At 38.1% G+C, this 22,031-nt stretch overlaps 1 protein-coding gene across 2 annotated transcripts in view; it reads right to left on the reverse strand.

The window, feature by feature from the left end:
• Positions 1-581: 581 nt before the first annotated feature.
• The window catches only part of hsd17b4 (hydroxysteroid (17-beta) dehydrogenase 4), a 103,701-nt gene continuing 82,251 nt past the window's right edge, over positions 582-22,031 (reverse strand). The window contains exons 18-23 of one of the 2 annotated variants that reach the window (XM_078214608.1): positions 21,748-21,854; positions 21,045-21,131; positions 13,391-13,480; positions 10,038-10,176; positions 5,007-5,134; positions 582-1,488 (exon numbers count right to left, since the gene is read on the reverse strand). In XM_078214608.1, the coding sequence (XP_078070734.1) occupies positions 1,399-1,488; positions 5,007-5,134; positions 10,038-10,176; positions 13,391-13,480; positions 21,045-21,131; positions 21,748-21,854 (641 nt within the window). In that variant the 3' untranslated portion in view covers positions 582-1,398. The remainder of the gene's footprint in view (positions 1,489-5,006; positions 5,135-10,037; positions 10,177-13,390; positions 13,481-21,044; positions 21,132-21,747; positions 21,855-22,031) is intronic. The other variant, XM_078214607.1, reaches the window with a different exon arrangement.

A 22,031-nucleotide genomic window follows, 5' to 3' on the forward strand; every position in this document is an offset into this window, starting at 1 on the left:
GGCAAAGGCAGTTGGGAGCATGAAATACATTGCCACATTGCATGGTTAAGACTGAAACCATTGTGTTTTTTTAAAGAAAAAGATAAATATTTGATGCAGAAATGCAGGACTAGAATAGTGCAGCAGAATTGGCTTCAGGAACAACCAGCACAGAGATAGTGATTTGATGCACCCCTCTTCTGTGATACACACGGCTAATGTTTCATGGCTTTAAAAAACCTACGTTATTGTTGTGGCACCATCGTGGGACAGTGGCTCCACAGTGCACCAAACTACTGTCCTGTTATAGAATTCATGGTAGCTAGCCTGGGAAATTGCTGGGAAGGAAGATACAAACTGTTGAGTTAAAGCTGGGTTACTCTCTCTGCTTGCTTCCCTGCTCATAGAACCCACCTTAGATAATTATTTTTTTTAGTTCTCTAAAGGAAAGATTCAGTGTTATAATGGCATGTGGTTTTGGTCTGTCGTCATTTCTTCCACTTTTTTCCTATGTTGTGGCCCATTCTAATGATGAAAATAAATACTCCTTTTATATTTATCCATAAGGTGTAAATAGAAACCATGCTGACAATTAACTGGATATGTTCACATGCATCATGTATTCACTGGTTCATCATTCAGTCATGAAGTTGGTCTCTCCATTAAACAACTACAATCAATTCTTGACGCGAGTTATTTATTTAGCCTGGAACATTTTATCTCTTCCAAATGAATTTATTATAGGCAGCTTTCAATTAGTACATTCATGTCAACAAAACACCCAACCATCCACAGATCTTACCATAAATCTGCTGTTTCTAACATGTTAAGACCAGTAGGGCAAAGACTGGGCATTTTAAAATGCATTTTATATAACATTCATGATTTTCCATGAATTTCAAAGAGAAAGGTGATCAGAATTAAAACTGCTAACTGGAAGGATGGGACACAGACATGAAAGCTGCATTTTTTTCCATTCCTTAAAAGTTGCAGTGTTCTTCAGAGTACGTAGATCTAAATGATTCCAATACAGAGAACTGACCAGTCTTTGTTCTGGATATTGTGGACAACACAATCATTATTAAAAAAAGCAGGCCAATTACAGTCATACACATTGACGAAAGAGTAGACAGCCCATCTCCTTGTGGTCCAAAGGTTATAATCTGAAATTTCCCAAGGCAAAGCAAAAGGTACTGAGATGAAGATGGAGATTCATAGTGATTAACTTGCACATTAAAAATGAAAAGGTAGTTTGCCATTAAGATTATTTTACAGTTAAATGTACATTGAACAAAATTTAAGAAATCATATAATATTGCTATTTTCTAAACAGTAGTAAATTTTATGATGTTTTTTTGAAGCTTTTCAGGCGATTCAAGAGTAGGATTCATGTACTCAAGTGATGATCATCTTATTCCCTCATAATTTTGCATAATCTTTGAGGATCATTTCAAGTTTCTGGCTGAGCATGATGTTCCCAATAACCTTTAGCTTGCCTGCAAAGAAAGCCTGTAAAAAAGAAAGATAAATCAAGTAAGATTCAAATCATGCAAGACAACAGAGAGGAACACATGAGCTGATTCTCTTGTTTTGCACTCCAATTTTGCCTTTTTCTCACATGCAAAAAGGAATGGGATCCACAATGCGAGGTCTCTACTCGTTCTGTGCTTCACCAACACTTCTCATGTTCCCCTGTTGATGGGGAAAGGAACACTGTTGTCTGAAACAGGCAAAAGTATGATAGAATTGATATAAAATGTCTTCTATCTCATTTCCCGAGGCGTCTGCTAGTCTCACCTACTTAAGTTGCATCACCTCTAGCAGATCCGAGATGGAAATTTCAAGCCTCCAAACAAACCTAGATCCAGCTCAAGACTTTCTGTCTGTTGCTTTCAGACAGCAGTAAGAATACCATGAAGCCAGCAACCATTACTGATACTCCAACCATGCATCGATGCCTTTGTTTGGATGAAAGCTGCGGTTCAGCAGGGCAAAAGACTTGGCCATAGCATCTAGGCCAACACTCCAGTGCAACACTGAGTGAGTCCCACATTGTAGGGTTTCCCTCCTTCAGATGAAATGGAAAACCAAGGGCCAATCCACATAAAATCATGGTTCGGGTAGAAGTTAAAAAGCCAACGTTATTTGAAGAGTATGCACTTTTCAAATCACCTCTCTTTGCTGAGTTTTCTAGGTTACCCAAGAAAAAAAATTACATGCATACTCTATTTCTTATCTTGTTCACTCTTGAGATCAATTAACTATCTCTGTAGAATCTATTTAATTCTATAGTCTAAACCTACCTGATTTACTTTTTCAAGTTTTTCAGCATTTTCTGATTTTATTAGTTTTTCAGCATCAGCAGTGTTTGCTTTTATCTATTACCTTCTTAAGCGCCTTGAAATTTCTTGTATATCAGCAACTGGTACAAAATCACCATACTTTGAGTCATTATCAGCTTTGCATTATTCTTGAACCCAAATTCTAAGATGCCCCATAATGAATTCAGATTATAGGTCGGCAAGATTGACAATACACATCCCTGCCTTATTTCTCCACTGATCTTTGTCCATTTTAACTTCAACTGTTGCTTGTTGTTCTAAGTAAATATTCTAATAACCCCAAAGTAACTAATTTCCTATCAATTTCAATTAGTTGCAGGAAAATTAATCTCTCATGTTTCACTGCATTACAAGCTTTCTTACGATCCAAGTTATACATAATATGAGACACTTACTCGTGGGCTTCGAATTAAATAAAATGAACAATCTATTTCTAAAGAAGTCCCACAAGCAAGACCAAATCTGGACATAACTGGAAAAACATACACTTTTCTTAATTGAGATGACAATAGGGGGCCGACAGTTGGATGGCATGTTCCTGGCATAGAAGAAAATAAACTCAGCCAAAGGTCCTGGCTCCTAATTCCTATTTACTGATACTTGCTGGAAAATGCTTTTGGGCAAAGACAGGTTTGGATTCAAAGTCTCTCTCTCTCCACCTTAAGATGTCAACACTCACTAATTAGCCGAGCATATCATCATTAGGGTCAGATATCAGAAAACAATCAGCACCCATTGAAATGTGCCCCAACAGGGTTTAAATTATTTTAAGAATACTAAAGAAAAGGAAGAAAAAATAGCAAATAAATTACCAACACATTGTCATCATCCTTAGCCTTCTAATGTCAGTTTTGATTTGGTTATTCTGAGGTATTTAATGGGTCTTTAATTATTTTAAGACCATTATCCATTAATTCATGTCCAACAAGTTTTGAAATAGGACTTCGAATTAAAGGTATAAAAATTTAAATACTAAATTTATTTCACATATGAAGGTGACTGGAATATGCAGAATTTGATCATGAGTCAATTTAGCAATCCATTGTTCCAGGCTGAGCCTTCTGTTAAGTTTTGAAAATGCAGCTATGCAATGTAGTGAGTGCTTTGATAAAAACAAAATACTGCAGATGCTGGAATCAGAAACAAAAGCAGAAAATGCTGGAAAATCTCAGCAGGTTTGACAGCATCTGTGGGGAGAGAATTGAGCCAACGTTTTGAGTCTAGATGACCCTTTGTCAGAGCTCTGACGAAGACTCATCCACACTGGAAACACTGGCTCTATTCTCTCCCCACAGGTGCTGTTAGACCTGCTGAGATTTTCCAGCATTTTCTGCTTTTGTTGTAGAGAGTGCTTTAATAGTTTCACTGTCATTTTGTGAAACAACTCAACCCAATGGTGCCAAAGAGAGCTGCTGCATGAATAAAGTCTGACTAATACCTTGGAACAGCTTATGAAATCTAAAAACCAGTGGAAATATATAGGGTGAGATTCTCCGACCTCCTTGCCATGTATTTCCCGCCAGCGGGAGGTAGTGCATTGTTTGCTAGTGACGGGGTTCTCTGGTCCCGCCGCTGTCAATGGGAATTCCAGTTGACGCCACCCCATGCCAGCGGGAAACCCGGGGGTGGAGGTGCACTGCCGGCAGGACTGGAGAATCCCACCGATGTGAACGGCCGGAGAATTCTGGCCATAATTTACTGACAGGATGGGACTCAAGATCCTTACTGAACTTTTCTTTCTTATTGACATTGATGCAATATATTGCAAATATTTTCGCAATAACATTATCGCACTGATGAATAAGTGTCTGCAATTTAGTTTGTCTTTATTATCTTAATGATACTCGGACAACTTGTAGCATTTTGCTTCCATTTTATGAATACAGAAACTGGCTTTTCAAGCAAGTTAGTCATGGATGTTTGAGTGCAGACTAGAAAATGGCAAACATCAAAACAAACATCTCAGATTCAGAAATATTTTGACACCCTTCAAAAATGTCTTATTACAGTGACTGCACTAGAGACCTGCAATTTTTGAATAAAATCCAAAATGGGCACTATATGGTAAAAATCCACATATTCTTTAATTTAATTTAAAATGTAAAAAGATATTGTAATATTTTAGATTTTCTTGCACTACAAAGGCCATACAGTCAGCCTGAAGTTTGATAGAATCTCAGCAGCAGCAATATTCAGATAGAATATAAATGACGGAAAAAAAATCATGTCAAACAGCTTCCAAATGACACTTTCCAAGAATTCCTCCACTGAAGCAGGCTGAAGATTACATATTGTAGGAGCTGTCCCTTCAGACTGAACAACTTTAAAGGCTTTACCAGAGACTTTCATTCAGCTCAGGTAAGAAAAGATTTTTATTCTTTGGTACAGGAGGGCTACAGTCTATTTGGTGCCATTTCTAACAGCAGCCAGTAGGTTTAAAAAATGCTGGGAACTTAAATATCAACATGCCTTCAAAATTTGTGTCAGTGCAATTCATCTCCTCCAATTTGTAGTGAGCACCATAATATGACCATGCTGGAGTTATAAAATTGTGTTGTCAGGTATACAGGGGAAAAGGGAAAAAGAAAATCAGTGTCATTTTGCACTGATGTAGGTTCAAGATATCTTGAACATTAAAAAGTGTCCTACTATTTATTAGAATTCATATTTGCAAGATTTATTTACCTTTTGCGGATTAAGTTTCCCTGATACAATTTGTATGAAATCTTCATCAGACATTGTAAAGGTAGTATCAGCCCGATGTCGTGCTGCTCCCTTGTACAGTTCTCCAGAACCATTCTTCAGGTCAATAGCTAAAGGACATGCAAAAACTATTAGAATAAACGCTGCTTAATATTGACAAATCTGCATTCATGTTTCCCACTGCTGATTTTGTAAGGGAAAAGCATATGCAAATTAAATCTACACAATTACATAAAAGTAATTTGCTAAAATTATGCAAAACTGTTTTTGCCACAGTGAGAGATTTCATCAAAGTATTTAAATCACCCCTTGATGTCTGTTTTCATTCAGTTATTTTTGTTTCTATTGCAGACATGAAATCTATTTTCTGAGGGGAAAATGTTTCAAACCCCATTTACAATAAGGAAAATATGACCACCACCTCATGGAAGGTTTTACTTAATTATTGCATGAAAGAATAAAGAAAAATTGCAATGTGGCTGTCTTGCTGGCTAGGCCAGCATTTATTGCCCATCCTAAATGCCCTCAAGAAGTTGGTGGTGAGCTGGCTTCCTTGAATCGCTGCAGTGCATCTGATGTAGGTACATTCAGTGATGTTAGAAAAGGAGTTCCAGGATTTTGATTCAGCGGCAGTGAAGGAACAGTAATATAATTCCAAATCAGGAGCTCCCTTCCAAGCCACACTTCTCAAGCCAATCCTCGAAGGCCGACATAGATTATCCATTCAACACTTCTGGCTGATGTTGGCTGCAAATTCTTCAGTCTTGTCTTTTGCACTGATATGTGGGTACTCCTCCCATCAGTGAGAATGGGGATATGTGAGGAGCCTCCTCCTCATGGTGTCTCCTCCTTCTGTTAGTTGTTCAATTGTCCACCACCATCCAAACTGGATGTGATGGAACTGCAGAACAAATAAGCAATTCTATGCATATCTAAGGACCAAATTTTATAACTTTAATTAGAAATGCAGATAAAGATTAATTGATCACTTATCACCATACTCTGCAAGTTTCTAGTATTTTATTGTATGACATTGAATGTTTCCTTAATTTATCAGCTCCAAATGTTGATTTTGAGTTACTTCCCTCAAGTCCAAATCATTGATGTAATTTATAAATAACTTGTCCCAATCCTGATCCTTGTGAAATGTTACTTTCCATCTTCCTCCAAACTGAGTAACTACAATTTAGCCTTCCATTTAGCCTATTTTTTAACCAATGTGTTATTCATTCAACTATTTACCCTGACTACACACATGATAACCTTTGTCAGGAGCCTACCGTGTGGTAGACTTACTAAAGTTTTATTAAAGTCCAAGCATATGGCGCCTACTGCGTGACCCCTGTCGACTCTATTTACCTGTTCAATTTCTCTGAGAGTTAGTGAAGCATGATTTAGCTTCTGGAATCCATGCTTAATATTTTCTAATATATTTTGTGCTTATAGATGCTCTTCCATCACTTCTATTTGTACAGAAAAGAACAGATAAAGGGCCCATTCCAACTATAAGAACATAAGCCACATTTGATGACTGCTGCAAATAGGCCTCTATCATTCTGCTTCATTAAGGTACCTAAGATACCAACAAAACATTATTTTAGGGAAAGTATGTCTAATATGATCAACTATATGATAAAATTAAAACCAATGTGTTTGCTTGTTGGGGAGAGGGAAAATGATACAAAATAAAAGGAACTCAATCAGAAGTTCTTTTTGGTTTAGACTATTTTACATTTAGAAAAATTCGACAATTCCAAAATATTCCGAACCAGTCAACGTTGGAAGAAAATATTTTCTCTGCCAAGTGTAAAAGCATAATTTTTGAACCTAAAAGGATATTTTTGTGTTCCAAACTCTCTAACCATGGCTAGAATAGATTAGGTAAGCTAGAATTTATGGTGCATTCTTTCTGCCTTAACGGATTGAAAATTTAAAATCCTGAACCTGCCATTTTACTTTCCCTAGGCTGAAGGACATTAAGTAAAGATGCTTAGGCTACACTTGTCACATAGGACAGTAATAAGCTAAAAGGACTCAAATTATCTCTATAGCTGTCAATTTTTACAGCTCACTGGTGCCACAGTGAAGGAAAAAGGCAACAAATCTTGCATTTGCAAGTATGACTGCAACTGAACAGCACATTCAGTATCAGACAGAGCACTGCCTGGAAGTAATGAGAATAACCAATACTTTGCCAGCCCTGGGAATTAATAAAATTGTGGCATAATGATAATATCTAAATCAGCTATTAAAATAAAAATGGATTTTTGAGTCAGAGGATAAGGCTTAATTTGGTTCAAATTTTACAAAGATAGCTATTTCCATATGCCTGAAGTCCATCCCATGAGATTTTCTTTAATTTGCATGTGTTCAATATATGCCAATTTAATATTGCTGAGCTTAATTAAACCTTTGGTATTGCTATAAGTCTGTTAAAGGCAACAAGCTGGGAATTCTTCAATTAGGAAAATAATATTCAAATCATTACCTCTGTGGTTTAAATGTCCAATAACACGAGTGATTTAACTGTGCATACACCAAAAATTTTACAACATAGCTGAGGGTCATTAGAAAAGCAACTTTGTAATCTTTCACTACAGAATGACAGACTGCAAACCCTTCTCCAACACAAAAAAAAACTCTTGTGCTGTCATAATGAGCATTAAGGTAAACATTTAGAAATCTATTCCATGTTTCAATTATGAAACACAGTCAGCATCCATGTTAAAGCAAAACCAAAACTACTGTAACACTTTATAAATTCTACTTAGTCGATCACAGATCAATTCTTCTGTGATCAGCCACTTTTTTAAAAATCTTGACTTTTCCACAAATCTTTGGTTAACAAATCAGGTGTAGTATCAAGCTATTCCCAAATATCTATATGTTAAATGTTAATATTGGATTATCAATATAGGTCATAGATGGGGAAAACAGAAGAAACCATAAAAAAGCTTTCTCATTCACTATTTGTAATCAGAGCACAGACATTAATTTCACTAGAGAAACAGGCACTTGACCCCACTATCAACAACCTCCTGTGTCATAGTAGGGGAAATTCAGCTCTGGTGAGGTGCTGAATAAACAGCTGAAGTTTGGAAACTCACTCATTCAAGTTAATGGAAAGGAAAACTATTCAGGTTGTACGACGGGCAGCCAATTTGCTAACTTTCAGTTTGTTTTGCAGCCATACAGCAGGAGATTTTTATCCCCAAGGTGATTCAGTACAATTTGTGCTCCTTAGACATTGATCTATTTAAAATAGTGAATGAGAATTAACGCCTTTATTTGGCCACCAGAAATAGAAAAAGCTCTCCAGACATCATCTAGTTTGGGATCATAGTCATTTCAAACTGAATCTAAAAGTAGATTTCAAGCACTGTAAATTCTATTATTACTGTACTAAGGCATACCACTAAAATAATAAGGTTTCTGCAAAATACAAACTCTCTGACAAGGGATTACTTTTTGTTTGTCAATCAAGCTCCAGTTTATAAGTCATGACTTAACTGCACTGTATAGCAGACAAATAAACAGAACATACAGCAAAGAGGCTACTCTAGCCATCTATGCTGGCATTTGTGCTTCAATCAAGATTTCTCCCATCCTCCTTCATCTAATCAACAGCATTACCCTCTATCCCTTTCTCCCATATCTAACCCTGACCCTAAATGCATCCATGTTATTCACCTAACTATTCCCAGCTGTAGTGAGATGCACCTTTTCACCACTCTATGGGTGAAGCAGTTTCTTCTGAATTACCAATTTAATTATTTGGTGACCAACTTATATTGATAGCCTCTAGTTTTTCTTCTTCCCCACAAGTGGAAACATTCTGCTGTCTTTATCAAAACCTTTCAAAATTTTAAGAAATCCTCAGCTTACTCTTTTCAATGGGGAGAAAAGAGAGACCTGGTCTGTTCATCCTTCCCAGACAGGTATAACCTCATAATTCTTGTATCATTCCTGTGAACCTCTTCTGCACCCGTTCCAATGTCTCCATGTCCTTTTTATAATATGGAAGCCAGAACTTCACACAGTACTCCAAATATGGTTAAACCAAAGTTCAACAGACATTTAGCATAACTTCTCAACTATTCAATTCCATTCCTCTAGAAATCATAGTACTTGGTTTGTTTTTTTGATGTCTTTATTAAAGCATGTCACTGATTGTTACTGATTTGTCCATTCAACCTGGTGTTGTGAGACATCTTACTGCATTTGTACTCCACCAGACCTTTTGCTTCCCTACCACAGTTAGATTAGGGACCGGTGTGGGGAAGGGGGGTGGTGGTGGTTACCGTGTGGGTATCCACCTTCGTCTTTAAAATGCAGAAGTTAAGAGAGGATTTATTTCTTCAAACCCCGGAGGACCCATCCGAAGCTAGCAAATTAAATCATGTACCCTGGGTAAGTTAGTGTTTCTGGACAATTGCAGTGGGCAAAAACTTATCTGAAGTTCCAAGAGTGATTCCCCATCTCATCTGTGAGGTAACAGTAATCCTCTCCAAAATATCTAACACTTATCTGTGTTGAAGTTGACTTTCCAATTATATGCCTATTCTTCAAGTTGGTTAAGGTTTGCATGTAAGCTGTCGGAGTACTCCTTAGTATTCTTTATTCCACACACCCCATCTTGCATCACCCACCATTAGGCAATATGCTCAAGCTGAAAAATTAATATAAACTGTTAACAATAGTGGCCCCAGCACTAATCCTTGTTGGACCTCACTCCCCACCTCTGCCAATCTGAAAACTACCTTTTACCCCTGCTGTGTGCTTTCTGTCTTGCAGCCAGCAACCTAGCTATTCTGTTACTTGTCTCCTGAATCCACATGCTCTACCAAATTATACTGTGGGTCTTTTGGAAATCCTAGTATATCTACTGCCTTATCTTTGTCGGCACACACTGTTGGATTCTTGGCTATATGACATGCAATCCCCCTGCCAAGGAATGTTGGATTGGGAGACTTTTGTCACAGGGAAAAACAATCATTTTGGAAATTGACTTACTCCACTGAGCTGCAGTGCTCCCATCTTTAGTGATATCCCACTGGAAGATTGCATTCACCTTTTTCACCAGCTCCATGCCAACATTTTTAATGCGGCGACTAATTTCTGCAAACACAAGGTCACTTTGGAGCTGTCCTGTCTGAAGAAAATCACATTAATTACAGTAATTCTGCATTCAAAATGAGTGATTTCTCAAAAGGCATAACTTTTCACTCTAAGAACAACTTCACTATATTGGTCAAGAAAATAAATCTGTAAAGGAAATTTTAACGTACTATGCAATATTATTTACATTTCACAATATTTAAACTTCTCATTATATATCATTTGCAAAAAGAAAAACCTTTTAACTAATGCTGAATATTGTAAATTTAGGGAACAGAGAAACAAGATCATAGTCCACAGACGAAGGCTGTTGAACCCTGAACGAATATGTTCTCTTGTATTAAAAATTTTGAACTAATAAAAGTACAGAACAGCCTACCAAATTTATTTAGAGGGAAAATAAATCATAACTTATTTTAAGCTTCTTTTCCAGGTTAATTCAGTGTGAAAATGGCTAAGGTTTCCCCTATAAATAATGTCGCCAGAACTACATTACCAGTCTCCGGTTTGGCAACTATGTTTTTTATGATTGTCATTTGAATATTCTACTATTTAGAAAATTCATGTTTTTTTGGACACTTTTCACGAAGTATAAACAATAGTTGAAACTAGGAGTAAAAGCAGTCTTACTATTTTACAATATTAGATCAGTTCCTCAATGTGAATGTCAAGTATTTTGTTACACAAAAACGCAAAATAAGGTAGTTGAATATTTTCACATTTCTCATTATGTTGTGTTTTAATTTATTCCCCAAATTTAATAATCAGTACTGCACAGAACAATGGCATACATGCTTTAATTAATATTTAAATTGACCAGTAACTTGTGATGAGGAAGAAAGATCCTGGGAATTATATATCACTACAAATTGCTACATGACTTCTCTCCAATCATTGGTATTAATGTGGCTTCAAACAAATTAAGTCAAGGAAAGCTTGTGCATATCACCACCCTTCAACCACGCCATCAACTGAAATGTCAGTCGTCTTCCCTATTGAACTTCACTTGGAGAAAAAAGTGTATATTAGGTGGTAGGAACCTCCATGTCTAAAAGTTGATCCACAGCACAGCTATTGACAGTTTTGGATACAGCTGCCTAAATGGAACCCATCTGATAGTAAAACTAAGATGATAGGGCAACCAATTCAACCTAGTCAACCTACCAATTGGAGACACATTTGTCATGAGAGCAATGGGCAACAGTCTTTGTGAGAATAAAATTTCATCTTCACAGCAAGTACATCCATTATGGTGTTATCATCTTGATAAGTAGGCAAACTGAAAAAACCTAGTACCCTAAAATAAGGCACTAGGGAAATCTGCATAGGCAGAATTGTATGCCAGCACAGTCTGTAATCTTATGGTCCAGCACATCCCTCAATCCTCCTCCATCATCAAGCTGGGGGAATCAACTCCAGTTCAATGCAAAATATAGAAAGGCGCACTAGAAATGACATCAGACCTATTTTAGGGTGAGGTACTGATCTGTATAGGGCTACTTTGTGCACATCAAACACAAAATAGCAGCCGACTATAGGCAGAGCTTAGCATTACCACAACCAGTGGTCAACTTCTCTTTTAACATCTTCTGGATAAAAGGTGTTGCCAAAAAAGAATTCACATAGTTCTTAAATATCCTTGTTTTTCTGAAGGGTACATAGGATATTATGTTCCAAACTTACCCTCACCCACTACATGAAATATTTAGCCAATTTCTGATTCTACCCTTCTTTTCCTGGACTTCTCCAACTGATACAAAAGGATGGCTGCATGCAGTGTACACTCCAACACTTGCACTGAGGAATTGTAAATAGGATTCTACAACTGCTTTAGGAACCCAATTTGCATAAATAAACAGCCTTCAACCTTCAAGCACATATGATGGGTTTTCTTTATAAGCCAACCTGAAAATTGCATCAGATGGAACTTGGGCTCAAGCAAGCACAACAATCATAATGCAAATATGGACCACAGATTCAAGCAACTGACATCCTCAGTTACTACAGCCTGGAAAAATCAATAGGCAGAGGTTCAGGCCTGCAGTGACCTTGACTGCAAGAGGCAATGCTGTGGTATTTGGTCTCACAGCTTGTTGCTGGTTAGGTGCATTGATCCGAACATGCGCCGGGCTGTGACGACTAGGGGAATTTCACAGTAACATCATTGCAGTGTTAATGTAAGTCTTACTTGTGTCTAATAAATAAACTTTAACTTTAAAAGAAGGCAATGACAAAACTGCTACAGACTCCTCGGGGAAGTTCAGTCTCATTATGCAGTTATGATGTCTTGGGCCTAAGTACGATATTTAGAAGGCAGAGTACTGCAAGTATATTTCCATTAGTTTGCACACCTTCTGCAGCTGCTACTTCCTTTTCCTCTTGTCACAGTGAAATGCCCAAAATAATCTTTAAGTACAATTCCAGAAACCCCGGTTCAGAATGTTTTATCTAAGAGCAGCCGAGGGTCCATTTAGGTATTGTTGGGAATAGCCATATTCTGACATGCACTGCCAATGTTTTGTGGGCAGGAGCAAGAACTGGCACTAGTAAATCTAGGAGGACATATATATTTTACTTAATATATGAGGGTTATCTTTTCAAAAACATATTAAAGAAAAAAGAATAGTCAATTGTTTCAACTTTTGCTTCTACTGACCTGAAATAACTCCCACACTGTTAATAATTGACGATAACTCAGGGAAAGCAGTTTTTCAAACTTAAACTTTCAAGATATGTAACTAGTATGCTGTACATGAGCTTTAACTTTGGACATTCATTTATCTCTTGTAACATTATGTGATATGGGTGGCACGGTGGCACAGTGGTTAACACTGCTGCCAACACAGCGCCAGAAAAGTTTGAACTCGGGATCAACTCTGGCCTCGGGTGACTATCTGTATGGAATTAGCATGTTCTCCCTGTGTCTGCGTGGGTTTCCTCCGGGTGCTCCGGTTTCCTCCCAGAGTCCAAAGATGTGCAGGTTAGGTTAAATGGCCATTACATTTCCCCTGAGCGTCGGGGGACCAGTGGGGTAAATATGTGGTGTTATGGGAATAGGGCCTGGATGGGATTGTTGTCGGTGCAAGCATGATGGGCTGAATGACCTCCTTCTGCACTGCATGGATTCAATGATTCCAGTCTATGATATAATTCACAAGTCAATAGTATCCTAAAATAATAATTTTAAAATAATAATTTTCTGAACCATTTTAAAGGGAGTGATTTTTTGCCCAAGTAGTTCAGCTTACCATGCCAGTGTCATTAGCTTTGGGTTTATGTACAGTGTCCTCCAGAATGACATATGCCCCTGCAAGGACAACTTCATTACTTTCTTTTACCTAAGAGATAGGGAGAAGGGGGAAGGACAGTATTAAAGGCAAACAATTTCAAAAGGGCACCACTTGGTTTAAAAATTGAATTCACAAAATTGAGCACATAAACATTATATAGAATAAATATATTCATATAGAATAGTCTAAGAAAACAATTTACAACCCCACATAAATTAAAGACTGCTCAATAACAGTGATCTGATAATTAGTTTAATTATTTCACAGTATATGATCAATTTATCTGAATCTTAAACATAACAGAAGACTGAGGGATGGAAGTTATTCTGGTCTCTCACTACGACTACAGCAAGAGCTGTCTCAATCTCAAAAAGACATAGGCAATGTTACAGTGGATAAATGAAAGAACTCTTGCTGAAATTCACTCAACTCCACATAGATCACATATGTGCCCATTGTATAGCTAAATTAAGTCGAAGTTTTTAGAATTCCTTCATTTATTTCCAGAAAGTGATTCATAAAGTATAGATAATGGACCAACAGTTAAATTTTAGATGTAAATTAGAACAGATAAAAGAAACTATAAAATTATAAAACATGGTCAGTTTCATTAGTACAACAGTGCAGTGGATGAAGAGCCCAGAAGTTAAATTTAAACTTCACAATAACTGAAAAGCCACTGAATTCAGTAAATACAATAAATTTGAGCTAACATCAAGGGAAAACCACTGATCACAGGTGAAAATGCAGCAGAGAAGGGAACCTGCCATGCATACGTGTGACTCCAATCTACATTATCTGGCTGAGTAATGCCCCATAAAGGGAAATGGGCTTTAGAGACTGAAACAGTACATGAGTGAAAGACACAATTGTCCAGGTCAGATCACAAAGGTGTACTACTGTTTACTCCCTGGTTATAATATTGTACAAGCAGGGCAATGTTGTTCTTCTTAGGCATTCCCTTGGGTTCGAGAATCACTTGCTTCCAATTTGGTTTGATAAGTTCTGAGATGCTTGACAAGTCTATTATCTGATTTGCAGACTCTGCCACATGCAGGGCCAGGTGGTGGTTGAAGGATCCGGTAGATGAATTATTTGAGGATAAGTGTATTCTCTCCAATACCTCGCCTTCACCACGTGTGTTCCCAATGCAGTCTTGCGATGTGTTCCAAGCATTCCCGAAATGAACCTTTGCTATTTTGGTTAGTCACAGGCTAGGAACTCTCATCAATTGGCGGGGACGTTTGGCCTCTTCAGGGATGCTTTGAGGACATCTCCAAGCATTTCTGTTATCCTCCTGGGAGTCTCCTGACAGAATAGTGGTCAATTGTTTTTCAGACTTGAGGAAGGTGTACAATGGGGTTTTCCAGTGGTCAGTAGTAGGATTGCTGCTTTTCTTGATCTACATTAATTACTTAGACTTGGGTGTAAAGGGTACAATTTCAAAATTTGCAGATGAACTGTGAACTTTGAGGAGGATAGTGAAAGAGTTGAAAAGGACAGACAGGCACGTGGACTAGATGAACAATTGATAGATGAAATTTAATGCAGGGAAGTGTGAAGAGGTACATTTTGATAGGAAATGTGACGAGAGGCAATTCAGAAAAAATCTCTTTATCCAGAGTAGTCAGAGTGTAGAAGTTGATAAAATAGAAGAGTGGTTGATGAATAAAATAGACGTATTTAAAGGGAAATTAGGCAAGCATTTGGGGGAGAAGGGAATAGATGATGATAAAGGTAGATTTAGATGAGAAAAGATGGGAGAAAGCTCAAGTGAAGCATAAACACCAGCATGGATTGATTGGAGACCAATGTAAAATGAAGGGTATAATTCTAAAGAGAATACAGGAACAGAAAGACCTAGGAATATATGTGTATAAATCATTGAAAGCAGAAGGGCAAATTGAGAAAGTGGTTAAAATGTCTATGAGATCGTCATCTCTAATTGTAAAGAAGTTATGATGAAACTTCATAAACATTGGTTCTACCTCAATTGGAGTGTTATGTCCAATTCTAGGCACCCAATTTTGGGAAGGATGTGACAACTTTAGATAGGGTGCAGGAAAGATGTATGAGGAGGGTTCCAGGGATGAGGAATACAACAACAGATTGAAGGAACTGTGGCTGTTCTCCATGAAGAAGATAAAGAAGAGATTTATAGAGGCATTCAAAATCATAAGGGGTATAGACAGAGTAGGTAGAATTGTTTCCATTGGCAAAAGGATTGAGAACCAAGGGGACGGATTTAAGGTGACAGGCAAAGGTGATATGAGTAAAAAGCTCTTTACAAAAAATACAGTGAATGGTTAGGATCGGAAATGCATTACCTGAGCAGGTGGTGGAAACAGATGCAATTAGGGCTTTCGAAAGGACATTTAATAAGCACCTGAAGAAAAAATAAATACAGGGCTACAGGGAAAAAGAGTGGCTGTGAAATGAATTAAATTGTGCTTGCAGCAATACAGTATGGCCTCCTTCTGCGCTGTAACAATTCCATAATTCTACTTATTGACCACCCCTAGTTTTCAAGGGCATTAAAAGTTAACCATTTTGAGAGACACTGGAATCACATTTGTGCCAGACACAGGAGAGAAGGCAAACTCTCAGTTAAGATTTTTGCCATAAATCAGCAGCTTTTATAGCCATTTACAGCTGCCAGCCACCAAATTAGCAGATTTATAGTATCTAATTTCACAATTTGCCATTGTGGGAAGTTGTGAAGATGGTGCCATTTTACTTTCTAAATTGGACTATCAGTTGGGCAATGTAAATTAAATTCAATACAGAGAAGTGAGAGATATTGCACTTGGAGAAGGCTATCAATGCAAGGTAGGATACTGAGAAATGTTGCCATGACAATGGATCATAGCCCAAATCACTTATGAAAATATTAAACTTTTAATTTAGACCTGTGTTTTTATAAAAGGACATACAAGGCAAAATTGGTTGAGAATTTAAATTCTGTGAATGTAATTCAGTGTCTGACTGGCAAGTTCATGTCTGGATTATACTTACTCCCAAGAGAGGCCATGTAATATTGCACCTGGAGCGTTGTCAAGGAACTTTAGACAGAGGCACTTCAAAGATATGCAATGCAAAAATTGAACTGCATTTTCCTGAGGTTGCAGAGATAATGGAGGCTGATCACCATCTCAACAGAAACCACCTCCTGAGAGTTATACCCCATACTGTGGAGATGATGTGATTTGAAAGAAAGCAGCTCCTGGATGGAAAACATATTTGTTTTTTTCCTTTCAAGAGTGCACATGAAAATGGATTAAAACAAACTACAACCCTGGTCTGTGTGCTATTCTGGTATTCTGACTCCACTGTGCTAGTATGTGCTGTGAAAGACACAGCTTAAGAACATCCACTAGGTATCCCTGAGCTTGCAGGTAAAAAAGTTTCTCTCTTTCTTTCTCATATTGCTGGAAACAAGTCACAAGTCAGCAAAGCCACAGTTGAAAAGAAAGCAGAACAACTCCTTTCAGCAAACCTGCAGCACCAAGAAACTCCAAACTAACTGCTCAACTGCCAAAATGTGGAGATGCCAGCATTGGACTAGGGTGGGCGCAGTAAGAGTCTCACAACACCAGGTTCAAGTCCAACAGGTTTATTTGGTATCACAAGCTTTCAGAGCACTGCTCCTTCATCAGGTGAAGGAGCAGCACTCCGAAAGCTCGTGATTCCAAATAAACCTGATGGACTTTAACCTAGTGTTGTGAGACTTCTTACTGCAACTGCCAAAGTCAGTGATACCAAAATCACCCAACTTAATGGCCACAACATGTCACCATCAACTCCTTACGGACAAGTCAGACTGATTCCTATATCTTTTTAACTTTTATTTTTGCATTCACTTCTCATTTCTAACTTGTGTGCATGTTTATAACGTTTTATTATTTTTCTCACCTTTTAGTAATGAGGAAACTCATTCTTTCTTTAACTCAAGAAAGCCTGGTTAAATTGCCTCCTTTTAAAACAAATACATTTGGGCTGGGAAAAGGTATCCGGGAGGGAAGGAATCCGTTTTAAATTAACGTTGCTGCAACCAACCAAGGGGTTCAAATAAAGGAGGTAAGCTAGGTCAGCCCTCCTTACCAGGGAGCGTAACAAATGGGGATATCTCATCCTGAATCATAACAAATTGGAGGGCCTCACCTGGAGACCAGTTGGAACAGTGAAGAGGAACAATGGGATCTGGAGAGGTAGATACAGTGGTCAAAGGAGGCATACAGGATACTTGCCTTCGCTGGGAGATTATGCTGGAACAGTATAACATTTGGTTAGGTCACAGCTGGAGTGCTACTTGCAGTTCTAGCCAGCACTCTGTAGGAAAGGTGTAAATGCACAATAGGAGATACACAGTAGTTTTCTGAAGATGCTGTCTGGAGGGGAGAAATTTAATTATGTGTAAAAATTGACTAAGCAAGGGTTGTTTTCTTTGGGGAAACAGAGAAGGCCGAGGGAAGACCTAACTGAAGCCTATCAAATTATAAATGGTCTGGATAGAGTGCATAAGCAGGCTCTACGATCTTTGGTTAAGGGCACATAACCAGAGGCCATAGATTTAAGAGGTAGGACATTAAGGGGAATTCCAAGGGAAACAGTTTCACCCAGAGGATGGTGGCGATTTGCAACTCACAGCCTTAAGAGTGGTAGAGACAGAAACCCTTATAACATTTACAAAGTACTTAGATATTCCGTACCCCACAGGGCTATGGACCAAGAGCTAGAAAGTGAAAGTAGCCTGAATGGTTACTTGTTGGCTGGTGCAGATATAATAGGCCAAATCGCCTCCTTCTGTGTTGTAAATTTCTATGACTCTATGCTTGGAGTGAGCTGCAAACATTAATTGTTTTAACATACTATTCAGATAAGTAACTACGGATCGCCCATGACACTATCTATGGTGATTATTTTTATTTATTTTTTCATTGGATGTGCGTGTACAGCATTTGTTGCACATCTCTAATGTCCTTTGAGCTGAATGACTTGCTAGGCTATTTCAGAGGGCAATGACTTGCTAGGCTATTTCAGAGGGCAGTTAAGAGTCAACCACATTGCTGAGAGTCTGGAGTCACATGTAGGCCAGACCGGATAAGAATGGCAGAATTCCTTTCCTAAAACTGCTGCTGCTGAAAAAGGGAGATGTGCAAACCTTCAGCAACTTGGAAAGAAGTGTTGTTTGAGGGATTCTTTGGAATTAGGGCACATGCTACACATAAGACTTGCATACAAGCATAATAGATCTACACACACAATAGATCTTCAAAGGTACTGCTTGTTTTTTTTAAACAAAAATCTGGGTGAACAGTGCCTTCACCAATAAAAATAAATTGTTCCTGCCACATACCCAAGTTATATAATTAAGTTCTGATGAAGGGTCGTCTAGATTCAATTCTCTCCCAACAGATGCTGTCAGACCTGCTGAGATTTTCCAGCATTTTCTGTTTTTGTTTCAGATTCCAGCATCCAGAGTATTTTGCTTTTATATAATTAAGTTAATCTGGTCATGTAACATGCTGCAGTTGCTCAAAGAAGTGGTTCGCATACAGGGATCAGTGCACTCCTGGGGGTTCATAGACACCTCCCAGGGAGTCCGCAGAATAATTTGAAGAGTCAAACTTCGGAGACTTGGAAAGGTGAAAACTTTTTAAAACTGATATGCATCAAGGAAATCAGTTTCCCTGTTTTTGAGGTTCTACGATGCTCTGAAATCTGTCTGTGGTTCCCAGTCTACTGTTTCAATGCTCTAGAAAGATGGACAGAGCATTTTAATCACAGCCCCAATCAGCCTTCATCCAGCAATGAAAAACAATCTACTGGGGCCATAGGTTGCCATTCATTGCTCTCTTGATGACCTCCCACAGAGTTAGAAATGACAAATGCAATCAAACTACTGTTCAAAGGCAAAGGTCTAGAAATTGTAGCTAACCCAGCTGATGTTTGCAAAGGGAGGTCAATACTTGATCCAAGCAGCTCACTGAACTCTTTCAGCTTATATGGGAGCAAGGAATTATGCTGCAAGAACACAAAGATGCCTCCACTATCCACCCATACGAGTGGAAAGGAACTTAGCAACCAACCATCACAGAAGTATCTCATTCCTCTCCATTTCCAACAAAATCTTCACCAGTATCCTTCTGAACTACTTAATGCTACATCTCAATCATAATTTACTATCAGTGTCAGTGCAGTTTCAGGAAAGGTTGAGAAGCCACCGGTGAAGAGTTTTCAGTTAGAAGCTTTGGGAGAAATGCCAGGAACAGAACCATGGACTCCTACACCACATTTGCTGACCTGACCAAGCCCTTGGACAAGTCAGCTGTGAGGGCCTTTGGAAGGTAATAGAGTATTTCATCACAACAGTTTAATAGTTCATGAAGGCATGCTTGTGTGTGATCTAGGTGTTGGTTAGTCTTCTGACCTTCTTACATTCACTAATGGCATTAAACAGGGCTGTCTGCTAGTGCCAAACATCTTCAACATGTTTTTCTCCATTATACTCTTCAATGCTTTCCATGATGGTGATTCGGGCATTGAAATAAGGTATCACATGAACAGGAAGCTTCTCAATCTGAGACAACTCCAGGCAAAGACCATGATCTCCAAGGACGTGCTTCGTGATTTCCTGTTTGCTAATAACTGTGCACTAGCTGCTGGTTCAGAGCTGGATATGCCCTGGAGCACGGACTTGTTTTCCAATGCACGCACCAATGTCAGCCTTAGAATCAGTACAAAGAAACCTCGCTCCAGGTAACCTAATGTTTCAGTCATGATCAGAATTTGTCAGCAGTGAATAAATTCACTTATCTCAACAGCACACTCTCTCGAACTGTCCATACTGACGCTTTTATCTTACACCTTTAATGAAAGACCATAAGAAATGTTCAGAAAAGCAAATGAGCAGTGGCTGGAGACACGCTCGGGCAAGGCATTAACAGAGTGTGGCCATCATTTGTGAGGACGTGAACATGCATGGAGGAATGCTAAGAGAAATTTACAATTTAAATAACAACCTGGTTGTCTCCTGACTTTGTACTGACTACAGGGACAAAATTCACTGAAGTGGTTAAAGTGCCAGTGAGCACAGTATAAGTAGGTTATTCAATTTACCAGTTACCTTGTCTATCAAATATTTTCATTGATTTCACAAATAACACTCCATGCATTACAATTTAGATGAGGGTTCCATGATTATTAATCTACTTGAAAAGAGATCCTTCAACCAAAAATGTTTGAGAACCACTTGCATAGCAATCCTTTGAATATAGTGAGTTGCATTTTTCCCCTACTAAAGGTAGCTGAGTTAGAGCTCAGGAGGTCATATTTACTTTCACATTATCATACAGGAAACAAAATGCAGTTACCTGTAATTGTGTTTTATGCAGCTGTTATGCTCAGGCATTTTCCATGACTACAACTGTGAGCAGAGTGCTTGACAAAAAGAGCAAGCTCAGCTCACATTTTGAATTAGTCTTTTAGTCCACAACCTGCCAGCTACCATAACCAACTCCAAGAAATTTCAAGGTAGGAAACTTAACTATTCTTTATAATACTAATGTATTGTAATAATATTAATTTCATTAATGAGGAAAAAGGTCCTGACCTTTGTCTGAAGATGAATGAGGTTTCCATCTTTCCACATTTTAGTTTCTAGAGTTTGTCCAGGAATAACTGGCTTTGCAAAACGAGCCTGCATTGAAAGAATATTACTTCATAACTCCAACTGTTTCATCATTGCCATAATTTCATGTCCCAGACACTATAAAAGAGCAACAAATTCTCTAATAACCCATTAATTTCCATGGATTCCATGTATAATTCAGGCTAAAAAGTGTAAAAGAGAATTAAAGAATATACAAAGGTTTAGTACTAAACTATTGGTGACGCATAAAAATTGTTGATATGCTGTTAAGTTTATGTGCGGGGACCAGCTGCTTTTTCTATGATCCTTACATACAATGATGATGCACAACTTTTCCAGCACACTCAAAATCTCTAGAAATTAAACACAAGCAATGTTGTAAATGTGAAACGTAAATGCAATTATTCTGCATTATCAACCAATTATATATTTACAGGTCAAGGCAGCAGATGATGGCAGGTGGCAAAACCGCAGCACCAAGGTGTCTTTAGGTTTTATCACACTTGCCTAAATTTTAACCCCAAAATGAAAAGTGCTCTAATCACACAGTTCCTGCTGAGAATTAGCAGGTATAACAAATCTCAAATGCACCAAAGAGCTACATGCACAACCAATTTAGTGCTCAGTGGACAATAGTTTATAAATAATATATACTACTTTGTACCTTGATGGCTTTGAATTTTGTCACATCATTATTTGCATACTGTTTTAAGACATGCCGTGCAGCAAACCCCATGGAACACAATCCATGCAGAATAGGCTTTTTGAACCCTTTAACAAAGAAAAATAAGTTACTTTAATTCTGCAAACATTTTTATGCATCACAAAGCTATCCAAAGAGGGAATTATTTATAATCTGATTATTAGCCAGTGCCCCGAGTACAGAACCAACTTCAGTTTCTCTGCTCCAACTTTTAACCAGTAACTGTTTTTCAGTTGGAAAATGTT

This window comes from Mustelus asterias, chromosome 6 (assembly GCF_964213995.1).
Source record: "Mustelus asterias chromosome 6, sMusAst1.hap1.1, whole genome shotgun sequence".
Taxonomy (NCBI): domain Eukaryota; kingdom Metazoa; phylum Chordata; class Chondrichthyes; order Carcharhiniformes; family Triakidae; genus Mustelus; species Mustelus asterias.